Below are 23,945 nucleotides of genomic sequence, written 5' to 3' on the forward strand. Positions count from 1 at the left end.
TCCCACATTAGTTTAGTAAAGGACATCATGGTGAACTGTTTAACAGAGTAAATATTACATTTTAAAAGTTGTAAACTAGCATTATTTCTTTCTATACACACTTTACACAATTACATTTTCTTTGACCTGAACGAGTAATATTAATATTAATCAACTTAAAAGTGTTACAGTATATTGCTCATAAAACAGGCTTTTCATATTTTTATGTTTTGTTTTATAATTGCAAAACAAGGAATACAGTTAAACAAAGACGAAAAATGCTAAAATGTTGGAAAAAAACATGAAATAAAATTTGGATTTCATAGAGCCCACACATTCAACTTCTATTGACCAAACATCTGACAAAACTGAGCTCAGAATCAGAACCCTCCACCTTCCCCAGCTCCACCTGTATAGATCTGCTATGGGGTGATTTCATGTGTGTCATATATGGGGGTTATTTCATACATGTTATATGTGCAGCAGAAGTATTTCTTAAATGATAACAGCAGCATGTCTGTGAATGTTTTGGCAATAACAAGTCTCATTGCTTGCTCTGCTGCAGCAGCAGCAGTCTAACAGATCTATTCCACCAAGACTAAACACATTAACATTGCAATAGTATTACCGTACTAAACTCTCTGGGAGTTGTGATGACAGAAATTGTATTATTGAAAGGAGGAACTGAAATCAATATATTATATTATATTATATTATATTATATTATATTATATTATATTATATTATATTATATTATATTATATTATATTATATTATATTATTATATTATGATGTAAAAGTTTTTCTTTACAGATATGTATTTACAGATTGAATCTCCGAACAAAATGGGTTGACTACGCAAAACCTCCATATCTAAGAACTGTTGGAAAATACTGGCTTGGCTGCAAAAAAAAAAAGACAGGAGCAGAAAAGAGATAAGTCCAACTGTAAAAGACATTTAATATCATACAAGAAAAATAAGCTGCATTTAAATGGTCAAAAAGTGTCATTACTAGGCCCTTTTAGAATCTCTCCACTGATTTTAATACAAATGGAATGACATTTATAATGTTCCACATGCCGTCTTCCCCTGGAGACTATAATCTACTCTATATTACTAACTGTTGTGTTGATTAATTATGCTAGAAAAATAAACAGACATATGAATATCATACAATTATTGTACTTTGATTTTCATTGAGAATTCAAGCAATTGCATGAGAAGAATAACATTTTGTACTGATGCTTACAGAAGCCTAAAGTTCCTATGAGCTTTAAAATAGTTTTAGTGGAGTTTTTGCAATCCTTGAATAAACAGCAATGTTTTTTGTTGTTGTTTTTTTTTTATGCATACATCATTTTATTAGGTAATAACTTTGAAAGATATTAACATAAGTCTCTTTCTGTTTTAGCTTTTTCATCACTGTAAAAGGTTGTTAGGGTGTTTGTCATTTTTCCTGCCAACAACCAATACCATTTACATTTCCAGTCGGTGTTTTGGCACAGTTCATCCTTTTATTGTGGTTTCTTGCCCTTTCCAAGGAAAACACTGAGCTTACTGCCAATATCAGGCAATTGAATTCCTACATTACCCCATATTACATGTAATCAGTGTCATGCTGCCAAGAACAACTTCGCTATAGTGATGCATGTAGAGACTAATCCTTATTTATCGTGCACAGAGGAAAAAGATGCCAAAAACCAAGACATGCAATTACACAGAATCTGATTGAGTGTGTCAGGTTACTTCAAAACAATATGATTTTCCCAACTGTTATGGAAGTTATTTCATGCACAATTGCTGTTAGGTTCATATCTTGGCTCAGGACTGATCTACACCACTGTTTTATGTTCTTAAAAGATGTCTCTTAGTCTCACTATGGTTGCATTAAATAACTTTTTTTAAGCTTTTGAAGCTGAATTTTCAACAGCTATTACTTCAGTCTTCAGTGTCACATGATCTTTCAGAAATCATTCTTATGTGCTGTAATTGCTGCTCAATAACTATTTATTATTACTGTCAATGTTGAAGACAGTTGTAATGTTTAATATTTTTGTTGAAACCTTGATATATTTTTTCAGGATTGTTGATCAATAGAAAGTTAAAAAGAACAGCATTTATTAAAAAAAAATTGCAATGAAAAAGTTTACATTTAATTAATCTTGAATATAAGTATAAGTAGATACAGTTACTCAGTGAGTTATGAGGGCAACGTCTTGATAAAATACTTTTTAGAAAAGGGGATTTTTAAAAAATAAGCAAATTTTTTAAAACAGAAGTAATGTTTTAATAGAAATTATAATAGGGAATATACAAACAAACAAAATTTGATACAAAGATATGTTTATGCAGTTTATGCTAAATTGCATACAGTACTTAAAAACGTTTTTTTTATTGCCCTTTAAATCATTAAGTTTAATATTCAGGAATATTATGAATGCTTTACATAAACATTCTCATAATTTGGCTCATTTTCTGCTTGGTCCACAACTGTCTCATTAATAATAATCTCTGAAGATGTGGAGACCCCATCAGACGGAGCCACAGTCTCATACGTGTGCTCTGTCAGACTGTCTGTCTCACAAACTACTTCAGTGTCTTGCTCCACCTCCAAACTATGGGGTGTATTGCTTTCTGGAACACTTTTTAAAATGGAGGACAATGGCCTCTTGGGGGTGCTGTTCTCCTGAGGAAAGTCTGTTGCGCCCACTGTGCAGGGAGAGCTGAGGGAGTTGTGTTTCCTGCGACTAGGTTTCCTCATGACCACCTCTGACTGGTTTGACCCTGTAGCTTGCTCCCATGCACTGGCCCGCGCTCCCAGTTTCCTCCGAGGTGGCTTGGCGATTGCCTGCCCCCTTCCTTTGGGCTGGACGCCCTCTTCTTTTTGTCTCTGTAAGCTACCCAGTCTGCGCAGCATCGCCTGAACGGGCCCTTCTGAGGGGGGCTCTTGCTTGGCCATCTTTTGGGTCTTACCCACAGTAACATATATGGTTGTTATCCTATCTGAATCTGCCTCCTGGCCACTATCAGATGGCTGGGCATTTTTCCTGGTATTGGAAAGTGTACGTCGTCTCCCACTGGGCACAGTGAGGTGAGTCCTTAGCGGGCCAGAACTATATCTTTCCGAGTCAGTTTGTGATGTTTCAGATGCAGCTGCTTGCTCCTCAGAGGAGATGGTCTCCTCGTTGTTTTTCTCTTCTTTTTGTGTTTCTGTTTCAGTGTGGTTTCCCTGTCCTCCTTGCAGGGCAGAGATCATCAGCACACCCCAGGTCTTGGGTTTGCGATTAGTTCCTGGCAGATCTTGAGTTGAGCCACGGCGCTCTTTAGGACTGAACTTTGTGCCCTCTGCAAAAGAGACCGAAGGACGTTTGGATTTGGCAATGCTGGAGGTACGAGGGATACCAAAATCTTGCGACATGTCCTCGCTGCTGAAGGTTGATGGGTCAGGGAAGAAGTTACACTTAGAGTTTAACTCCTGAAGCTCTCCACCAGCCACAGTAAGAACATCTGTGTGAGGAAAATCAGAAGTTTAACATTAATCAGTGTATTCAGGAATATATTTGGCGCCAGTCAGATTTTTTTTCCTCTCGCATTGACACATTTTTGATAATGTGAACAGCAAATATAATACATTCAACATTTTCTTGCAGTGTGACTTTAATGTGAACAGTCAGAGGTAATTTCTAAAATAATCTATGAATTTAGGAATTTGGGATCAATAAAGAAATTCAGCAAGAATGCATTAAAGAGATGAAAAGTGACAGTAAAATATATTTATAATTATTTTTTTGGGGTTCCTGTGGCTCAAGTGGTAGAGCATTGCGTAAGCAGCACAAGGTTGTGGGTTCGATTCCCGGGCAATGTATGTTAGGTAAAAAATGTTAGTCTGAATGCACTGTAAGTTGCTTTGGATAAAGGTGTCTGCTAAATGCAAAAATAGAATTTCAAATAAATACTGTTCTTTTGAACTTTCTATTTATTAAATAAAACCTAAAAATATATATCATCATGGTTTCAACAAAACTAAACTAGAATAAAATATTTCTTGAACACCAAATCAGGATATTATAATGATTTCTGGCATAATGACTCCAGAAAATTCAGCTTTACCATCACAGAAATATCTTCAACTGTAAAGTATCTGACCCCAAACCTTTGAACGGTAGTCTGCTGAATGGTACAGATCACATTACCTTTGTGAAAGTCTTTGTGTTCTTTAATATTATATTTAGGAAAATAGCAATTGTAACATTTACTGCTATTATTAATATAAATCTTAATATCATTCACAGTTCAAAATAACAACTAAAAAGAACAGCCAAAGCAAAACTCTAGCTACTGCTATAACTACAGTGTGAAAACAACACAGAAAGTGTGTGAAACTAGAAATATAACTCTTGTACCTTCCCGGGGGGGTTCACAGTAGACGACCTCTCCTTCATCATCAGTTTCAAATGAATCAGTCACCCAGCCGGACGATGGCTGTTCAATGAAGCTGTGGTTAAATGTGAGCTCAGGGTCATGATGAGAGACTGAAGACACAGCGAAGAACATTAAAAGTCCATTTGCGTTTTCCAAAATACAAGCTCCCTTCCTTACGTTTCTCAGTGAAAGCTTAAAATGTAAATAGGCACATTACCTGTAACCCTCGGCAAACCAGATGACCAGAGACTCATGCACGGCATTGCTGAGCCCATGTTGGCCAGCGCAGTATAAACATGATGCTTCATGCGGACCGCAGGGCTACCATCTCCAACCACCACTCTAGAAGACAGATTAAGCAGATTTGATAACAAAAAAATATATATATTTCAGAATATATCAGCTTCCAAATGACATATTCATACCCTTCCTTCCCTTCAACGGGCCGCCCACAACAACAGCAGCAGAACAGCAAGGCGAGTATTAAAATGCACAAGGGAATCAAAAGCCCTGCCAAGAGACCTGCCCTGCTACCTAGCAGAGAAACGCACACAAAAAATAGAACGGATGAGGGGGATGCGGATACCAGCTGTGAAAACCAAATGGTAGTGTTCTGGACATACTGTTTGGACAAGCCCCTGTGGCTGGATGGCAGGCATGATTCCCACAGTCACATGTGGAGGAGCAGTTGATGCCATACAGGTTAGGGGGACATGTACTGTTACAGCTACAACAGAGACTGAACAGTGAGGGACACTTATTTGACACACCAAGTTTAAAAAACAACAACCTTTAAATACCACTGTACACTCACCTCTCACCCTGAAAGCCAGGAAGACAAATACAACTTCCTGTCACATGGTCACAGTGGCCGTGATGGCAGGTTTTACACAGGAAGCGACAGCCATCTCCGTATGTACTATCTGTGCAGGGTTTGTCACATCTGCAGAGAGGGAGAAGCCCAAAATAAAGTCAACTAAAAGATATCAAACAAACTCTAAGGTAGCTTAGCAGGTAGAATACTCAAAATAAATCTGTTTAGGACACGTAAGTCACTTTAGTTAAGGCTGTAGGTAATAATGTTCGTTAGACTTTAAATTAGGTATTAGCATTTTTCCAAATTTAGTTCAATTCTGATTCACAAGCATCCAACTTGATTGAGTGTCTTGATTCATTGCCTATTCATTTAGGACCTTTTCAGCTGAGGTGTCAACTTTTCATCAAATATGAGAGAAATACTCTCTCTGATGCTGTAAATTATGCCGTGCGTTGTTTCAGGCTGATTTAAATCTGTAACTCATCTTTTTGAACTATCCATGAAACAGATTGGCTCATAAGAGTCATTTATTCGTGAATGGGATGCTGGTTGCACAGAACAAGCTCAAAAGAGTGCTTTGTTCATGAATCAAACTACTCTGGTCATGCATTATGTTTTTGATTCACTTATAATAATCGGCTCGTAAGAGTCATTTGTTTGCGAGTCGTTCAACACTAGTAATGCTGAATATTTTTGTTTCACTAAAAAGAGCTAGCTTAAAAGAGTAATGTGATTTGTGGATCGGACAACATTTTTCACATTGTTTGTTTGTTGCTGCTCATTTAATTCAGTTAGTTAGTTCTGTAAAAAGGTCTTTCATTTAATGTGATTAAGTGAAGATATTATATATCTTATATGGTATATAAAACAATAGGGTGTTTCCTTTCAGAACTAAATCCTAATAGATCTGTACCTCGGTCCAGTCCAACCAGGATCACAGTGTGAGCACGCTCCAGTTCCCGGGTCACATGGGTCCATGTTTCTGCAATGCGGACAAATCTCTCGGCAGTGATGGCCATAATAACCTGCAGGACAAGGCTGATCGCAGCGAGTGCCATTCCAACCTGGTGCACAGGCATCACACAGGCCGTCCTGTTTCGAGCAAGACCTGCCTCCTTCACAGTGTCCACAGCTACACGCACACACACAGATATAAGAACAGACATCATAGATGAACCAAAGAAAGTCTTTGTTTACTTAAGCTGATAAATTAAACAAACAAAAAACAACTTTAAATAAGGTTAAAATGCTCAAAGTAACATAATTGCATGCATTAACAATATCTTTAGACTTTCAAATCAGTGTTAAATCTCCTCTATCTGAACAAATGTACACTACCGTTCAAAAGTTGGTAGGATTTTTTTACAGATTTTTTTTTAAGTTACAGCTGTATTTATGTGAACAAAAATACAGTTAAAATATGACAAATGTGATAAATGATAAGAAATATATATATTATTTCTGTGATGGCAAGCTGAATTTCCAGTCTTCAGTGTCACATGATGTTCGGAAATCATTATAAAATGCTGATTTGCCATTCAAGAGACATTTCTTATTATTATCAATGTTGAAAACACTTGTGGTGCTTAATATTTTTTGTGAAAACTGTGATGCATTTTTTTCAGGATTCGTTGATGAAGCATTTATTTGAAATAGAAATCTTTTGTGACATCATAAATGTCTTTACTCAATCAAATACATCTAACCCTGATCGATTTAATGCATCCTTTCTTAATAAAATCATAATCAACATGAACTATTCATTTAATTTAGCCTTCTCACCAACCTCTTCTTACAGCCTCTACCATACTTTCCACTGTCACAAGGCTCATTGCAGAAAGGCTCTTTGTAACCCGGGTAGCAGAGACAGTTTCCAGTTTGCAGGTCACAGTCAGCATGGCTGAGATCACAAATGCAACGGCGGTCACAGGATGGACCCCACCAGCCATGCAGGCACTGACAGACCTTTGTGTACTGCTGGCAAGGGGACACATAGCAGTTGCATTTCAGGCTGCACTTTTGGCCCCAGTAGCCGCTGTTACACAGGCAGCGTCCTGTGGCTTGGTCACAAGTGGATTTGCCAAGTTGGCACTGACAGGCTTTGGAGCAAGTAGATGTCCACCAGCCCTCCTCGCATGTGCAGTTGCCATAGACAGGGTCGCATTTCCCATGACGTCCACAATTGCAGCCGTTTTGGCACAGGTTGCCCCATCGGTTAGGCAGGCACGAGCACACACCAGTGACTGGGTCACAGAGCCCATGAGGGTGACAGGGACAGAGCTCTCGACAATCCGGCCCCCAAAATTCATGAGGACAAGCTGTGGAGAATAAATAATTCAGTTTCATAATAACTAGATATTACTACTACATGTTGTGGAGGATTTTTATTGGTCAAAATATGAATTGTTCCAAGTATAATCATTGTGAAGATAGCCATTTATGTATCAAGTTATTCTACTGTTATAATCATGTGTCTGCCTGTGTGTGAGGCCTGCATGAGAATACATTGTGCAGACAGTGCAGGGGTACAGTATATGGTGGAGCTGCATGCTCTATTCGGACATTAGTCAAAATATATGATAAAAAATCTAATAAAAATATTGGTCACTCCGTTTTGTTTAAAGGTCATTTTCCAGGGCTAGATTGAATAAAATAATATTAAAAATTACTCCAAAGATCCAAAATCATTAAATCACATATGCTGTGATGATCACTGGGGATAACAAGATGGAAATGTTGATGGCTATGGATCCTAGATTATGCAGTGATCTCCAATCCTCTTCTCAAAGCAGCTCATGAGCAATAACTTGAAAAAAAAATCGGACTAAATTTTTAATTACACAAACAAGTGACATTTGAGAAATTATAATTGGGTCTCTCAAGTGCACTATGCCAAGGCCTATTATTCTAAACCAAGTAATCTATTAGAATTTGATGAAAAAATGTATACAGTGATTTATACAGAGATTTATACAGTGATGTTACACTAAACTTTATGGTGACTGGCGTTGCCCAGTTGCATGACATCTAGAAACTATGTGGCTATACTCAGTAGATTCTAACAAAAAAAGGTTAATGTTATCCTACTCAGAATCCGTGCCAATCCACATCCAAAATCAGTCAGTTCTCTTTCAGCTGAAATCTCAAGAAAAAATATTTTTGGCCAAAAGGGGGTGTGAAAAAGTATGAATGATGTTGTTGTATGGAGTGAAAGAGGGTGTCTGACTAGACAGGGACACTGAGGCAAATCAATCATTTTACCAAAAAAAGCTATATGCAAATTTTAATATGTGGGCCCACACAGCAAATTATGCCTATGCTCTAAATGGATGAATTTAGATGAAGCTTCAGTACCTAGGTCATTGTTGTGTCAGAAAGTAAAGCAGTGCATCACTTGCGCAGCGTTTAACATGGGAAGGCAGAGCATAGCAAGCTTTCTCCGTCCACCCACATCTAACTTTTTTTTTCAACATATTGTGATAGAGCTGATTCTGTCAAAAGGATCAATTAAAATATTGTCGGTAACACTTTAGAATAATGGTCCATTACTTAATGTTAGTTAACTACTTTAGTTAACATGATTAAGCAAGAACAATCCTTCTACAGCATTTATTCATTAATTCTACAGCATTAATCTTAGTTGATGTTCGTTTGAACATTTACTAATACATTATTCAAATAAAAAGTTTTAACATTAGTTAATGCACTGTGAATAAGCATGAACTAACAATGAATAACTGTATTTTCATTAACTAACATTAACAATGATGAATAAATACAGTAATACATGTATTGTTCATTGTTTGTTCATGTTAATTAATAAATTAACTAACATTAACTAATGGACCATTATTCTGAAGTGTCACTGTATTGTCTTTCTGATTGTTAACATAAAGTGGGTTGAGTGTTTTATAGGTCAAAAGGCCTCTGCTACTGACCAAAATAGGCCTAGGAAATTATCCAGTGATGTAGTGGAATTCAGTTTATAAAACAAAGAGATAACTGAATTAGCAAATTGTTGAGAATAAAATTTAAATGAATTGAAAAATAGTAAGGATGCAGGTAACTGATTAAAACCAAATTCTTTATTATATCATAGAAAATGGGTATTAGCCCTTTACTCATTGTATTGACAGCACTGGATTTGTGAGAGCTCAATAAGTGGCCAGGACAGCCCTCAACCCACATTCAATTTCCACAGGTCACACCAAGAAGGAAGACTGAACAGATGAGCAAAATAGCATACTTGATATCACTAACAAAAAACTCTTTACAGGTGACCGCAATTCTGTCAAGGAATGGTTTGCTCCATCAATGAGAACCAGTGAGTGCAGTTATTATCTCACGGGAGAATCTTGTATTGAGCAGCAAACTGGTTGCAGAGTGACACCGAGATCTCTCAACTTAAAATATGCCAACCAGCTTCAACAACCCCACACATCATGAAGTGAGGGCGTGCTAGTAACAACCCTCCCTTACCTTACGAGGGAAAGACCATTGCAACGACTCGCAAAGAGTCACCCTGGTGAAGATGAAATGAGGGATGGGGCTGCTAAAGATATCAAAATACTTGGGAGAAGATGTAGGCTCACAAATAGAAAATAGGAAGTGAAAAGAGAAGGAAACAGACAAGCAGACAACAGAAACTGACGAGGAGAGACTCTGGGAAAAGATGAAGTGCAAACTGATGACAACTTAATAAAGAAATGCAGAAGCAGCTCACATTCAAGAGAAGCAAAAAAAAAAAAAAAAAAGAGTGACAACATATCTGATGATCATTACATGCCTAATGCAAATATTTATTAATTACACTGATGAGGCCTTATTGCTCTTAAAAGGGCAATTGGATGCAACGAGCAGAATGAGATGGCAAAATAGCTCATTCTGTATTAATATACCAATGCTGTATTAATATACCAAATAATACTGCTCCAGAAGGAGCATTGAGATAATGAATGATCAAATTGAAAAACCTACAAATGTGAGATTGGCTTGATCTAAAGCTAGGAGTATGGGGAGCATCGTTAACTAAATTGGGAATGCTGAGTATGTTTTCTGGCATCAAAACCTCAAGACTTCAAGAGTGATTCTTCCTAGACATGGCAGATGCCAAAGCATCTTATAGTAAGCAATATGAATACAGCAAATAATATGAAAATTATGTGTAACATATATATCAGAAAGAAACATTTATCTAGTTTTGTTTTGCCAAAGATATTCAGTTCTGGTCATCAAATATGATTGGCTGAGCGCTGAATAAATCAGTAGATGCTGACAAACTAGTGTCTTTATAGGTCATTCACTGAATCATTCATTCAAACACACATGAAGGCCACAACTGTGTGTTAGCGATGGGTGCCTTCAAAGCACTGATTCAAGGAATATTTTATAATCAGTTCGGCACTTTACTCTTGCCAAATTATGTCATTTTAACAATTGAGGAAACATTCTAAACCATCCTTGAACTTATGATTGAGTGTCTAATCTTTAATGATTTATGGTGATCTCGGGTTAGTTTTATAATTTAATTAAATTTTTAATTAATTCAATGAAGTTTAATACTTATGTACAAAAGCTTCTAAGTTTCCTAGTTTGCCAAGTAGTAACACAAAGCACCACACATTAATAAAAATACACATTTTAAAGAAAATTCTTTATATAAATTTAATAGATTGTACTTTTATGAAAACATTTGCAACTGGTTTAAAAAAGTGTAAATAGATGTGTGTGATGAGTTTTCACAACCTGATCTCACGGCAATTCGTACATTTTTCACGAGGTGGCCTAATCGTATGAATTTGTACGACCACACTTGTACAAATTCATAAGATTTTTGCCAAATCGTACGTATTTTACAAGTTGCACAATTCGTATGAATTTGTACGAATGACCTACACCTAACCCCGCCCCTAAACCTAACCGTCACTGGGGTTTAGAAAAATCGTATAAAATCGTACGAGTTAGGTCGTACTAATTCGGACGAATAAGCCACCTCGTAAAATACCTACGAATTGGTCGTGAGATAGCGTTGGTTTTCATTGTATTTGCATAGTTTTGACAAGCAGGTGCTGCTATAGCCTGTGTGTTTCACGCGTTTCATAACAGTGAATCAGTTTGCAAAAAAATGTAAAAAATGTAAAAACTTTTCGGAAAAGTTTGAAGGTTGATTGTGCTTAGGATTTGTTTGGAACTATTTTGTTCGTCAGAGGAAAAACTGACACGGTAACTGGCATAAGTGGGTCTAAAATGTAGGTTATTCAATAATAAATTCTTGTTTATACAAAGCAATATATCAGGCTTGCTCATGTGGTATTGTTTCAGTGTCTAACCTAATGGCTAGACGCAGCTGTGCAATTGCAAAAGGCAGTTCTGAAACCAGAAACAAAAGGACTAAATGATATTACTCACGGGTTTTGCACTGATACCCGTAAAATCCAGGTTTACATCGACAAAGTCCAGGGTATACACACACTTCATCCTGCAGACAGGTCCTTTCTCCCTCACAGAGGGCTGAGGAAACAAAAAGATGCTTTACACACAACAGTACCTAAACCCTTAGCTTAAAGGGGTCATATGATGTGATTTCAAGTTTTCCTTTCTCTTTGGAATGTTGAATGCTCTTGGTGCATAAAGAAGATCTTTAAAGTTGCAAAGACTAAAGTCTCAAAACCAAAGAGATATTCTTTATAAAAGTTAAGACTCGTCCACGCCTTTCTAAAACGCCTTGTTTAAATACACCACACATGTCTACATCACAATGTGGGAAGATTTGCATAACGTTGCCCAAATGTTCACGAGAAAAAAGAAGGCGTAACCTTTGATTCTAGCTGTTTCTGCCGGCACCATGTTGTGGAGATGCTCTTTTGTTGTGAAAGCGAAGCTACTTTGTTTGGCCTTCCGAAAGAGGACACAACTAGAAATCAGTGGTTAAGTTGTATTTACAAGACTGATCCAGAATAGTTCAACCCAAATATACAGATGTGAGCAACACATTTTATAGACGTCTGTTTCCTGATCCTGGGAGAGGACAATACCAGCTGTTACGACTCACAGTCTGTAAGTACGTTTACATATGTAAAGGATTTGCAACTGATGATTCAAATATGAGTTTTGAGCAGTGTAGATGTTTCCATCACACGCTTGAGGCATTCGGCCAATCACAACACACTGGCCAATCAGAGCAGAGCAGACCTCGCTTTGTAAAAATGATGTGTTTCAGAAAGGCGGGGCATAGAGGAGAAATAATAATGTACAGTAAGTGGAAAATAATGTTTTTTTAACCTTAAACATAAACACATTTCATTACACCAAATACACAAAATAAAATTCTTTTTAACAACATCATATGACCCCTTTAAAACTGCTGACATCTACAGGCCCAAAGGAAACAAGCCTTTTGTCATCAATAAAGCAACAAGTCATTTTGTATTAAAGAAGCTACATCAACAGATGGCCTCAATACTCACGGATTGTGCATTCATTACCGTTCTGGCCCCATCCAGAACAACATATGGGAGAATAATCCCTATTGAGAAAATATAGCAGACATCATAGAATGTATTGAATCTACACTGACATAAATTCAAAGTTTATAGGTTAAAGAGACGTACAGTTTTATATCTTAAGAACCCCTATAGAAAAGACGAATCATAAATGACAATTGTTTCGCCTATAAACAGGAAACAGTTTTTTTTTTTTTTTGTCTTGAAAACACTACACTAGAGTTTCAAAGGATATCTCAACAATATCTCAAGATGACCCTTAAAACGTTTCATGTTAAATTCCATCAAGACTTTAAAAAGATCTTGGCTATTTGATACACATTCCTTTTATAGCTTATACTATAAATCTATGTCAATATATATGTTATTTTTCATTATGAATTTATGGAGAACATCTGAGACCAAAAGATAATTCAGTACCTGACACTGAGGCAGACATTTTTCCCAGTCAGAGAGAGTGTCTGAGTTGAGCAATGGACACACATGAGCATCAATCCAAATGAGGTCAGAAAGATGTCCATCCCCTCCGGACCGACCAAAACCGGACCCCCTCTCCTGCCACAGCACCAGTACAAGTTAGTTCTGTACTTCTAGAACAAAGAAGATCTAGTCCAGGCTCTATAGCAAAATGTGCTCTCAAAATCCCTTTGTTTCCTCTGCAAGTTTCCTGAGGAAGAAAAGCCAGCTTCCTCTAATTCAATAACCCACTGGTGTTTAAAGACAAAATCAAGGCCCAGAATTTTGTGGGAGGAGTTGGGGTATTTTTATCGGTCAGAGTGTCTGCCAACAATTTCTCATCCTTACCAATTACTTTCATACATTAAAATACAAATATAAAAATAATTGTACTGACTATAGATGGCCTTTTTTGTTCAGAGGTCAAAAATCACACACACACAAACGTAACAATAACACCTCTGGATTTTATTTAGCCTTATAGCACTCTCTAGTAAATAAAATACACTAGTAAAAGGTCAATATGGGACTCATTCACTTTTATTTCCAAAGGTCCAAAGATAAACGAATGAGTCACAGACGTCCAAGGAGTATGAAATTGAACTACCGGCCTTTGAGACATACGGGCACCCATTATCTCTAATTTCCGTTGAAGGAAACACAGACTTCCTCTCAATCAGGGAACACATTAAGACTCATACAAAGCATATTTGAATCACGTCCATATGTTTTTGCATCTTTATTCAAGAAAACAGCTTTGAGACACACAATTCTGATCAGTTGAATGGCTAAAAAGAGCAAAGTGCCAACTCAGTAAATGACTAGTTCACCAAAAAAGAAACATTGTCATCATTTACTCAACCTCAACATTCTTCAACATATATTCATTTGTGTTCTGCAAAAGAAAGTGAGTCAAACAAGTTTGGAACAACACGAGACTATAAGCATGTAAAACTTTCGATTAATGCATTTTTTTTTTTCTTACATTTACAAGGTTTTTTTTGTTTTTTTTTTTACATCAGATTGACAATCATGGGCATCTCCACAGGACTGACATGTAATAATATCACATGTTGGTTGACAATATTAAAATATTTATATATAAAAACATGCTAAATCATAAAAAATTACACAAAATTTATACTTTTTAGCTAATGTTTTATAAGAAAATATGTTATAAGAACATGAATACAATATACTCTAATGCCCCCTAGTGAGGTAAAGGGTCAGTGTGATAGTGATGACAATACAATGTCAGTATCTTAGGTTAAAATTCTTATTAAATATACTCTCTATAAAAATAGCTGCAATAATTCTCTGTAGCTTCCATCCAGACATCTATAATATAATGCCAGGTGTATTGTGATTATCAAAACACTGCAGATTAGTCATTGTTTAATAGATGTTTTTAAGTGCACCACCAACTGAAATGACAATAGTTATTGTTTCTAAACCCTCCTACCATCTTTCCAAGACAATTTCCTGATAAACAGCATATGGCAGGTAGTCCTTCCACAAATGCAGGCCATTGGTTAAGCCGTAAAGTGGACATGTTGGGCCCTAAAAACAGCAATGACTTGAAAGTGTCAAAAAAAAAAAAAAAACTTTGTTTACAATCTTTGGAAAATCAACAAAATATATTACTAACAGTTGTCTTTGCACATTAAACTCACATTAAACCGAGGGTCAGTAAGATTTTCTTTTTTTTTCCTAACAGATGATTACTTTTATTCATGTATTATTTATAAGCAAGTACACATTAAAATTGATCAAAAGAGCTGCAGTAAAGAAATTATTACAAAATATTTATCTTTCAAAAAAGGGTTACTTTTTAAATCTCTATTCATCAAAAATTCCTGAAAAAAACACGAATAAGTTTCCACAAAAAATTAAGCAGAATTTTCAAGTGTAATAATATTAATAAATGTTTCTCAAGCACCATGTCAGCATGCTAGAATGATTTCTGAAGGATATAAAAATTCTGATTTAATTACACTTAAAAATATAATAAATAAAAAAAAAATGTTATCTTAATTACAGGTTTTTTACCAAATAAATGCAGCCTTGGTGATTAAAAGAGGCTTTTTCTAAAAAACATTAAAAACTGTTACTGTCCCTATACATTTTTGAACGGTAAACAATAGTGCTCTCTTTTTTTTACGGAAAGATATCGATTCTTAAATCCCAAGAATCGATTAGTGTAGCCTGTTTTCAGTCAATGGACAGAAACATTGTGCTTTGGTGGTTATGATATTAACCAAGTCTCAGGTTTCAATTTATGTCCATTGTATTGCAATATTCAAACAATAAATGTCGCTTTGTAGCCGTTTAACGTGGAGGGACAGATCGCTGTAGCGCCTCAGTTCAACAGAGGCAGCAGATCATTTCTTCCACATTAGGACACAAAGGTGAGTTAAAAGAAAAAGTACAACTTAACAATATTAATTCTGTCTCTTGTAATCGCTCAATCAATGTTTCAGCCGCGCAAATACGTCAATATAAAGTCTTGTAAACATCACATAACGTCACATTTACCTCAGAAACAAACATAATGTTATTCCGTGACCATAAACTCATTAGTCAGATAGTAAAATACATATATGCACCATATTACATATTAATTATATTTCTTACCGTTTATGTTTGAATAAATCCATTAATTATTTAATGACAGCCACCACTTAAATTTTATTATAAAAATTACGAATTGAAGTAGAAATATTATGTAAATGATATGATTTAAAAAGTTGAGTTTTTTTTTTCCTCGAGAAAATTTGGCAAGTACTGTAACTGTACCTGATATACATCCAAAATAACTGATATTGAATTGAATTGGTAATCGAATTGAAAGCTTGTGAAAGAGAATAGAATCAAACCGTGAAATTTGTGTCAAAACCCAGTCCTTGTAAACGACAAACAAGAACGATATGTTTATGACTGACACAATCTGAACTCGTCTTCAGGTCATGATCATGAGGCACAAATCTAACTATCGGCTAAATTAACAAAAGCCAAGTGCTGAATGATTTTATACTTAGAAAAAAGGTCTGCTTAGGCAACAAATACTAAAATACTATGTTTGTATAACCAGATATAAAGAGTAGTCCATTTGAAACCTAAATGAGACTTCTCTCTTCTAACACAGGTGAAGATGAATGACATTTGCGGTGGTTCTCAAGATGAGCTGAGCATCTGTGTCTTCTCCTGGCCTCCCTGCTCGTCTGGATCAATGATTTCCAATGTGGAGCTGGATGTTGGAAGGCCGGGGGGCTGGGAACCAGAGCTCCTAGTAAGATTGGGCCGCGCAAGGGAACCAAATCTAAAGGTTTGAATCAGAGGAGATAAGAAAGCTCTCAGTCATGACAGAGTGAGATTTCTTTTGTAGGTAGTAGTTCAGCTAGTCTGCATGCTCAGTTACTGAGGTTACTAAGCCAAAGAGCGAAATGTGATTAAGAGATCTCTAAAATCAGCTTAGGGTTTCACCAAGAACATATAGTGTGAGTGCTGCCAAGCTCCAACATATACAGCTGCTATATCTGTATCGCACAAATTACTAAACACTATTCACAGAGAAGAGAGCTGATTCCCTTTAAAAGACTTATTTAAAACATGTGGAATACATTAAGCTCTCAGACAGAAATAAATAGTTTTAATACTTGATGTCTCAGTCTTTTTATCAACATACATTTGCAGGGAAAGTTTAAGAAGACTATGCAATCCAACCTGCCCAGCAAGCCACACTGCAAAAATGTCTGTCATGCAACATAAAAATGTGGAAAGAAATGTTAACGAAAAAAAAATGTCCAGGTAAAAAACTAATTCAGTCAGGTAACCCAAATGTAATCCCAAAATGTCTGTCAGGTAACCTAAAAATGTGGCAAGAAATGCAAACAAAAAATTTACAAAATGTACAATTTTGTAAAAAAATGTCCTAAATAAAATATTCTAAAAAATGGTTAAAAAATAATAAATAAAAACATAAATAATTTAACAAGAAAATAACATAATTTTTCACTTAATTTTCTCTAGTAATAAACTACATTTTTTTCCTGAATACTATTCAATATGGAATCATTCTTCAGAAAGAAAGAGTCGACATTAAATTAAACAAGTGAAAATAATTGTAAGGATAATATCAGGTAGATTTGCCTCTTAAAGGTTTGTACTTTTTGCACCACTTCCAGCAACATATTTTACAATGTTGAAGCCGATAGTAAACAACATTTGATTGCATTGGCACAAAGAGGAATTTCTGCTGTTGCTCAAAAACAACTAAATCATTCACTCATAGGCCTGTTTTCACAGATGGAGTTTAGGTTAAGCCAGGATAAATTCAATTAGGACATTTAAGTATCTTTTATAAACGTGCCTCAGAACAAACTTCATTGGTGTAACATTACTTGAGACAAAATCAATAGTACTAAGATATTTTAAGATATGTCAGTGCAAGTTTCTTACAGTTAAAACTGAACAGACATGCAATTTTAGTCTGGGACTAGGCTTAAGCCTTGTCTGTGAAACCGGGGGTTAATGTATACCCATGCCCAATATTGCTAAAACCAGTTTTCAGTGAAGCAGGTAGAGTAGATTGTACTACTGAATATGTTATTGCTATAGATCTATACTGTTTTAGCGAGAATGAACTCACAGGCTTCTGATGCGTGAGTCCTGGGGTCTGCTGTCAGTGCTGTCAGTGTCATTGTCTTCATTTCCACTCCTCTTAAACAAAGGGCCATCTGTCTCATCTCTACGACAGTGAACACGGTTAAACAAAATTATTTACATGGGCTGTATATTACCAGTATTTTTGTGCCACGTACTCACGTTCTACATTCGCTAACTGGTATGCCAAGCATTTTAGACTTTATAATGGTCCTCTGCTTCTTTATGGCAGAACGCACGGCATCCAGTAAGAACCCTGGGCATCTCTCATCATTCAGGATTTCCCTAAAGAAACAGCGAAATGTGTGTTCAGATTAAGAGGATGTTATCTTGATATAAAAGACACTACTGTCTCACCTTTGGTAATATTTAAGCTCTTCTTTGACTAGAAAGAGATTGGCCTTCAACTCGTTCTTCTCAAAAAGCAAGTCCCGTACTTCCTGCTTGGTAAAACATGGCCGATTTGGATCCTTCAAGTCAATGATCATCTTATCTGTGAGGCCAATGGCCGAACTGCTCTGAAAGAGGCAAAGGTGAACTATATGAGTATGCGAGTCAAAACCATAAATGTCTCACGGGCACAGCTTGATAATCTGTTTGTATCACATATTGCACGCTAAATAATACATCTCTAAACTAATAAGTTAATAAGAAACATTCAGATGAATTACAGATGAATTTCAATTAAGTTGAAGTTTAAAAATGATAAAGAAAACAAAAAAAAAACAGTTTAATATAAATATATTTATTAAAAAGTAATTGAACAAGCGAAATAATTTGCATTTGTCTGACTACAGAGTTAATGAAAATTATTTTGCAGCCTTTTAACACTTTTTGTTAATAACTAAAAGCTTATATTATTTCTGAATTTAAATAATCTCTGTTAAAATAAATTAATTGCACCTGAATTCTAACTAAATTTAAGTTAAGATAAATGTTGAAATTGTCGTGTTTTCATAATAAACAAAAAGTTGAATATAATATGAATATAAAACAGTTCATTTCTAAATAATGCTAAATAATAATGCTAAGATCTAGTTCAATGTATTACTTAATATTTAGCATTATTTGTTAATAAAGGAAAGTGAAAAATATTCTGACAAGGTTTTAATGTTGGAATTTAATTAAGCCTCCCAAAATGTTTGTATGCTGAAGGGGTGATGAGCACAAACATGTCCTTCCCACTCCTGTCAAAGGCAAATGTGACCTATATATGAAATTAGGCCCTGTGCTATGGAAAGAGGAACATACAAGCTTCTGCCTGAATAAGCCTTCAGGAAATACACGTAAACCAATACAGGAAAGCTAGTTTGTTAGTCAGATTAAACGTAATATTAACGTGACTAACCGTTTCAGCAGCAGTATGTACACTGGGTCTTTCTAATTGTGAGTTCAGGCGCTCTATCTCTTTCTGTTTCTCGCACAGGTCGGCCTCCAGGTCAGCCCTCCTCTCCACTGCGCTCTTCAGCTGAGTCTGAATGATGTTCTGTTTGTGTCTGAGCTCTGCGTTTATCTTCATTAGTCGCTCCTGCTGCTCCTGGAGCTGAAGAAAAAAAAAACATGTTAAATAACAGACACACACTTCTAGTCACACAACTCACTGAAAAATAGGTTTGGGCGATGTCTGAATTGGAACATCATGATGGATGTGTGTGTGTGTGTGTGTGTGTGTGTGTGTGGGGTTGCGATGGATAAAGGCATCATCTATTGGCCAAATCCTACTGAAAATAATTTATAAATGTTGAAAATGTGTACATATACATGTACAACAGGTTGAACTTAAATTTTTATGTTTGCTTAAGGGCAAATTATGACTTGATGTTCATTCTGTTAATTTCTCTATGCACCAGGCTGCTGTGTGGTACCAGTCTAACCAGTTTCATAAAAAGGCGAGGCAAACATAACATATAAAAAAGGAAAGTATTAACCTCAGCTCCAAACCACAGCTATATGCCTCTTGTGCAATTCATGAGAAAGTACATTTTGAAACACTGTTGACAATGTTTTGACAATTCAACAATGAAAACCTTGATAACTGCTAAACTACGTCTGATGAAGAGAACACTATGGTCTGTTTTACCTGTTAACATTAATACAAATTATTACAAGTTACAAATTATTTTCTAAAGGAACAATTAAAATAAATTTTTAAAAGATCTGAATTTATTTATTTTTTGCACATAAGTTTGCTTTCATTTTAAGTGCAAGAAAACTTCAAGCAGTTATTGTCTTTCTAAATATAGCCCACGGTTCCGATTCATTTGAGCAATGGCATTATATCAGACCCATACCGCTTCCACTTCCTTGGACATGCTGGAAATCTCCTGCACTTTTGCTCTTAACTCATCACGTTGCTTATCCACCACTTCCTTCAGCTTGAGCATCACTTCTCGTTCCTGACGCTGTGTGCGGTCTAGAAAAAGGAAGCAAATGTATAGTCATATGTAACCCTGGACCACAAAACCAGTCTTTAGTGTTAATTTTTCTAAACTGAGATTTATACATCATCTGAAAGCTGAATAAACAAGCTTTCCATGCTTTCTTGACGTATGGTTTATTAGGATCTGAAAATTTTTGGCCGAGATAAAAGTATTTGAAAATCTGGAATCTGAGGGTGCAAAAAAATTTAAATACTGAGAAAATCACCTTTTAAGTTGTCCAAATTAATTCTTAGCAATGCATATTACTAATCAAAAATTAAGTTTTGATAGTTACAGTAGGAAATTTACTAAATATCTTCATGGACATGATCTTTACTTAATATCATAATGATTTTTGGCATAAAAGAAAATCTATCATTTTGACCCATGCAATGTTTTTTTTTTTTTGGTTATTGCTAAAAATATACCTCAGTGACTTAAGACTGGTTTTGTGACCCAGAGTCACATAGTGCAAAATAGTGTGTGCAAACAGTTTTCCTGACTACTGAGTTTGCAGTACTAAATGAAAGAGAATAACCCCTACAGTAAAAGAGATAAACCCAACTTTATTCAGACTGTAATATAACATCACAGAAAATAAGAGTTCATTAGAATTTGTATTTTTTTATACATATATTTGGATAGAAAAAAAAAACATTTTTGGAGAGATCTCATGACTTTTTAAAGCACAGGCAATTACATTTTGGACTTTATACTGTACATAACAATGAAAACTAATTAAATTGGTGCGACAAGGAACAATTATAAAACAATTTAAGACTCTGGATAATAATTACCTTTAAAAAAAAATTATGATGATGTATGTGATCAAAAATGTGTTATTTGCATTTTATAAAAACTTTATGTAAAAGCATTGTTATAGATCTTACTGTGAACGATTCATTATTATCAAAATTGAGATGGCAATTACATTGAAATAACATTCTTAATTAAATGAATTAATTTCATGTTAGTTTAACAACCAGCTAATTCTACCTTCTTTTGAGTGTGTGCATTTTAAACGGGCCAGAAGCTCCTGGTTCTCTTCCGTGAGCTGTTGCACCTGGGACTGTAACACTTTGACATTTTCCTTCAGTTTCTTCTCCTTCTGATGCCAGTCCTTAAGAAAAACAAGGCAGAGTCATTTCAAAAAACCTTTCAAACAACAAAAACATTGAGTGGGACATACCTGGTGTCACCCTGACAGTTTCAAAACCTAACCAATTTAACAGGTCACTTGAGAACACGGTGGCTTCTAAGTCATTAATGGATTAACAGGACAGGCCTGTGTTTCTATGCAAGTAGCTCAACCAGTAATACAGTAGAATCTTATTATTTTAGAGCAGTGGTGCCCAACCACGTTCCTGGAAACCCCCCAACACTGCAGGTTTTCCATGTCTCTTTAATCAAACAGTAGATACTCAATAGTAGAGACACAAAGACCTGAATTGGGTTGGGACAATTGTGACAAATACAAATTTAACCCCGCAGCTCGTGACGATACATTGATGTGTAAAGACACAAAATGATCGGTCTGTCCAAGAAACTGAACAGGATTTACATTTTCGCAATGTCCAAAGACTCCAAACTGTGAGAACTCTTGTGAACGCGCTAGGTGATAGGTGGCAATAATGTACTCATAACTAAGTCTGCAATCTGGCATAATGCAAGAAAAAAAAAGGCTTCGCGTTCACAAGAGTTCTAACAATTCAGACATTGAGTGGATCAGAGGTGTAAAAAAAATAATTAAATACAAACTTTTAAATACTGTTCAGTTTCTTGCACAGACCGATAGTTTTGTGTCTTTACATATGTATGTATTGTCACAAGCCGCAGGGTTTAATATGGATTTGTATGAACAAAAAATGTTTGTTTGTTAGTTTTTTTTTTTTTACCTCTCATAGATTCTGTTACCATTTGCCATGCACTGTACGACAAATAAAGCTAAAATTCATAATTTGTGTTCTACTGAAGAAACGAAGTCACTTACATCTTGGATGCCCTAAGAAAATAAACATCTTATTTAAATTTTTGGGTGAACTATCCCTTTAAGTGTTTTTTTACGACTCATTAATCGGACAATGTGATTCAATGACTTGTTCATAACACACAAGATGTAACTTGTTGCTATCCACTTGCCTATTTAACCTGGATAAGGGATCAGTGAACGAATCATTCTAATAAACGGATTACAGTTACTTAGATCAAGCTCAAAATCCCCACCACCAATGGATGATATGTGATGTTCTGCAAATGACATTTATTGAGGGGCAGGGCAGACCGGAAGTGCCCTCTCTATTGGTATTTCCTAAAATCGAACACGATTCGAATGAAAGTCCATTCTGGGTTAAAAGCGTTAACCTCACGGCAGCTCAGTTCATGACATAAAAACATTTGTTCCAACATAACTGCCAAAACATTTCAAGTTTTAAACTCATGCTATAACATGTCGACCGTGTTCTTACCCCACTCTCTGTACCGTTGCTGGTCTCATCACATTCCTTCACATGTCGTTTCTTCTGCTGCTGTATCTGTAACGTCTCAAAAGCCTTCAATAGTTCCTCTTCCTTACATTGATGAGCTTGGTTTCTCGCCGCGAAACTCTCCAATAGCTCCAACACTTTAACTATGTGAGACACCAGACCCTCCACACTCGACTTCCCATAGCTGTCGATGAGCTTCTCCACTTCTGCCCCCACCGCTTTAGCGATTTCATACACATCGTCCACGGTCATCGATGAAAACGTCCTCTCGAAACACGTCTCGACAATATAGTTTTGGTTTTCCTCGACCGCTACCACGCAATTCTCCATAACGCACTTAGATTTTAACTTGATTTCTAACAGCGACTATCGAAACTCCTCTTGTCGGTCAGATTTAAACAGACGATCAGTCCCAACGCAGATCTTTTTTTTGTTTGTTTCACTTTTAAACGCATGCATTTCGTTCTAGTTTGTTTTTAACTACATCCTTGATACGCTCCAATAAACACAAATGAGCTATAAAATCTACGAGTCTATGCGGCTTAAACAGTTGCATGTCATAACCTGAAGTGAAGATCTACACCCACTAACGTGGATGAATCATGGCAGTGGATGTTTGCATATCATTCTTATATACGTTCTTATATATAAGATAGCTGAGCAAAGGTACATCTGTGACATCCCACAGCGCTTGTTTTCTATGGTTGTTCTTTTCTGATCATTGCATTAGTTTAATAAAGCACATAAGGCAGCCTTTGTAACATTACTAGTACTTATTTTTAAATTACTACTAAGTTTAGTAGGTTTCAAAATCACATGTAACTACTCATTCCAATAGCAACTAGTATCTCTGACACTATATCTCTGTTATTTCTAATAATTTAGTGTCTAGGAAACCTGAAATAAATACTAGAAACCACAGTAAACATTTAAAGCAATTTTACTGTGAAATCACAGCTGTACATGCACTCAAAAGTCATGTGAACCAGAAGCAAAAATTCCTGTCAGCTAGTCCAACAGAAACAGAAAGCTGCTTGATAATGGCAATGGAGAATATGTACTTTGTTCTTTACATCAGTGGCACTGCATTTATGGCTCTCAAAACACATTTAAGCTACAGACATGCAAGAGCGTAAAGGCAGATGAACATTTGCTTCTGACCAAAACCAAAATTTTTTTGCTGACACTGTTTTTGTGCATCTT

At 35.9% G+C, this 23,945-nt stretch overlaps 2 protein-coding genes across 2 annotated transcripts; both read right to left on the reverse strand.

The window, feature by feature from the left end:
- Nucleotides 1-2,269: 2,269 nt before the first annotated feature.
- LOC113058524 (scavenger receptor class F member 1-like) lies at nt 2,270-13,530 on the reverse strand. The gene is made up of 11 exons (XM_026226486.1): nt 13,142-13,530; nt 12,686-12,744; nt 11,628-11,729; nt 7,006-7,537; nt 6,133-6,351; nt 5,217-5,345; nt 5,026-5,129; nt 4,828-4,936; nt 4,620-4,744; nt 4,384-4,512; nt 2,270-3,487 (listed from the first exon to the last, which is right to left on the reverse strand). The coding sequence occupies exons 1-11, from the start codon at nt 13,240-13,242 to the stop codon at nt 2,412-2,414; spliced, it is 2,685 nt and encodes an 894-aa protein (XP_026082271.1). The 5' UTR covers nt 13,243-13,530; the 3' UTR covers nt 2,270-2,411.
- Nucleotides 13,531-15,188: 1,658 nt separating this feature from the next.
- LOC113058525 (RILP-like protein 1) lies at nt 15,189-23,122 on the reverse strand. Its single transcript, XM_026226487.1, has 8 exons — nt 22,725-23,122; nt 21,256-21,379; nt 20,131-20,252; nt 19,188-19,382; nt 18,197-18,357; nt 18,002-18,124; nt 17,826-17,924; nt 15,189-16,496 (listed from the first exon to the last, which is right to left on the reverse strand). Exons 1-8 carry the CDS (start codon nt 23,070-23,072, stop codon nt 16,352-16,354), a joined length of 1,317 nt encoding a protein of 438 aa, XP_026082272.1. The 5' UTR covers nt 23,073-23,122; the 3' UTR covers nt 15,189-16,351.
- Nucleotides 23,123-23,945: the final 823 nt, after the last annotated feature.

This window comes from Carassius auratus, chromosome 40 (genome assembly GCF_003368295.1).
Source record: "Carassius auratus strain Wakin chromosome 40, ASM336829v1, whole genome shotgun sequence".
Lineage (NCBI taxonomy): Eukaryota > Metazoa > Chordata > Actinopteri > Cypriniformes > Cyprinidae > Carassius > Carassius auratus.

Excerpts from the sequence above, each read along its gene's own strand:
- LOC113058524 (XM_026226486.1), bottom strand. The coding sequence starts at position 13,242 with ATGGACATCTTTCTGACCTCATTTGGATTGATGCTCATGTGTGTCCAT. Across the intron at positions 5,130-5,216 it reads CCTGGCTTTCAGGGTGAGAG|CTGTAACAGTACATGTCCCC; the intron begins GTGAGTGTACAG and ends TCTCTGTTGTAG. Across the intron at positions 4,937-5,025 it reads CACAGGGGCTTGTCCAAACA|GTAGCAGGGCAGGTCTCTTG; the intron begins GTATGTCCAGAA and ends TTTCTCTGCTAG.
- LOC113058525 (XM_026226487.1), bottom strand. The coding sequence starts at position 23,072 with ATGGAGAATTGCGTGGTAGCGGTCGAGGAAAACCAAAACTATATTGTC. Across the intron at positions 18,358-19,187 it reads TACATACTGCTGCTGAAACG|AGCAGTTCGGCCATTGGCCT; the intron begins GTTAGTCACGTT and ends TGCCTCTTTCAG. Across the intron at positions 18,125-18,196 it reads GAGCTTAAATATTACCAAAG|GGAAATCCTGAATGATGAGA; the intron begins GTGAGACAGTAG and ends CTGTTTCTTTAG.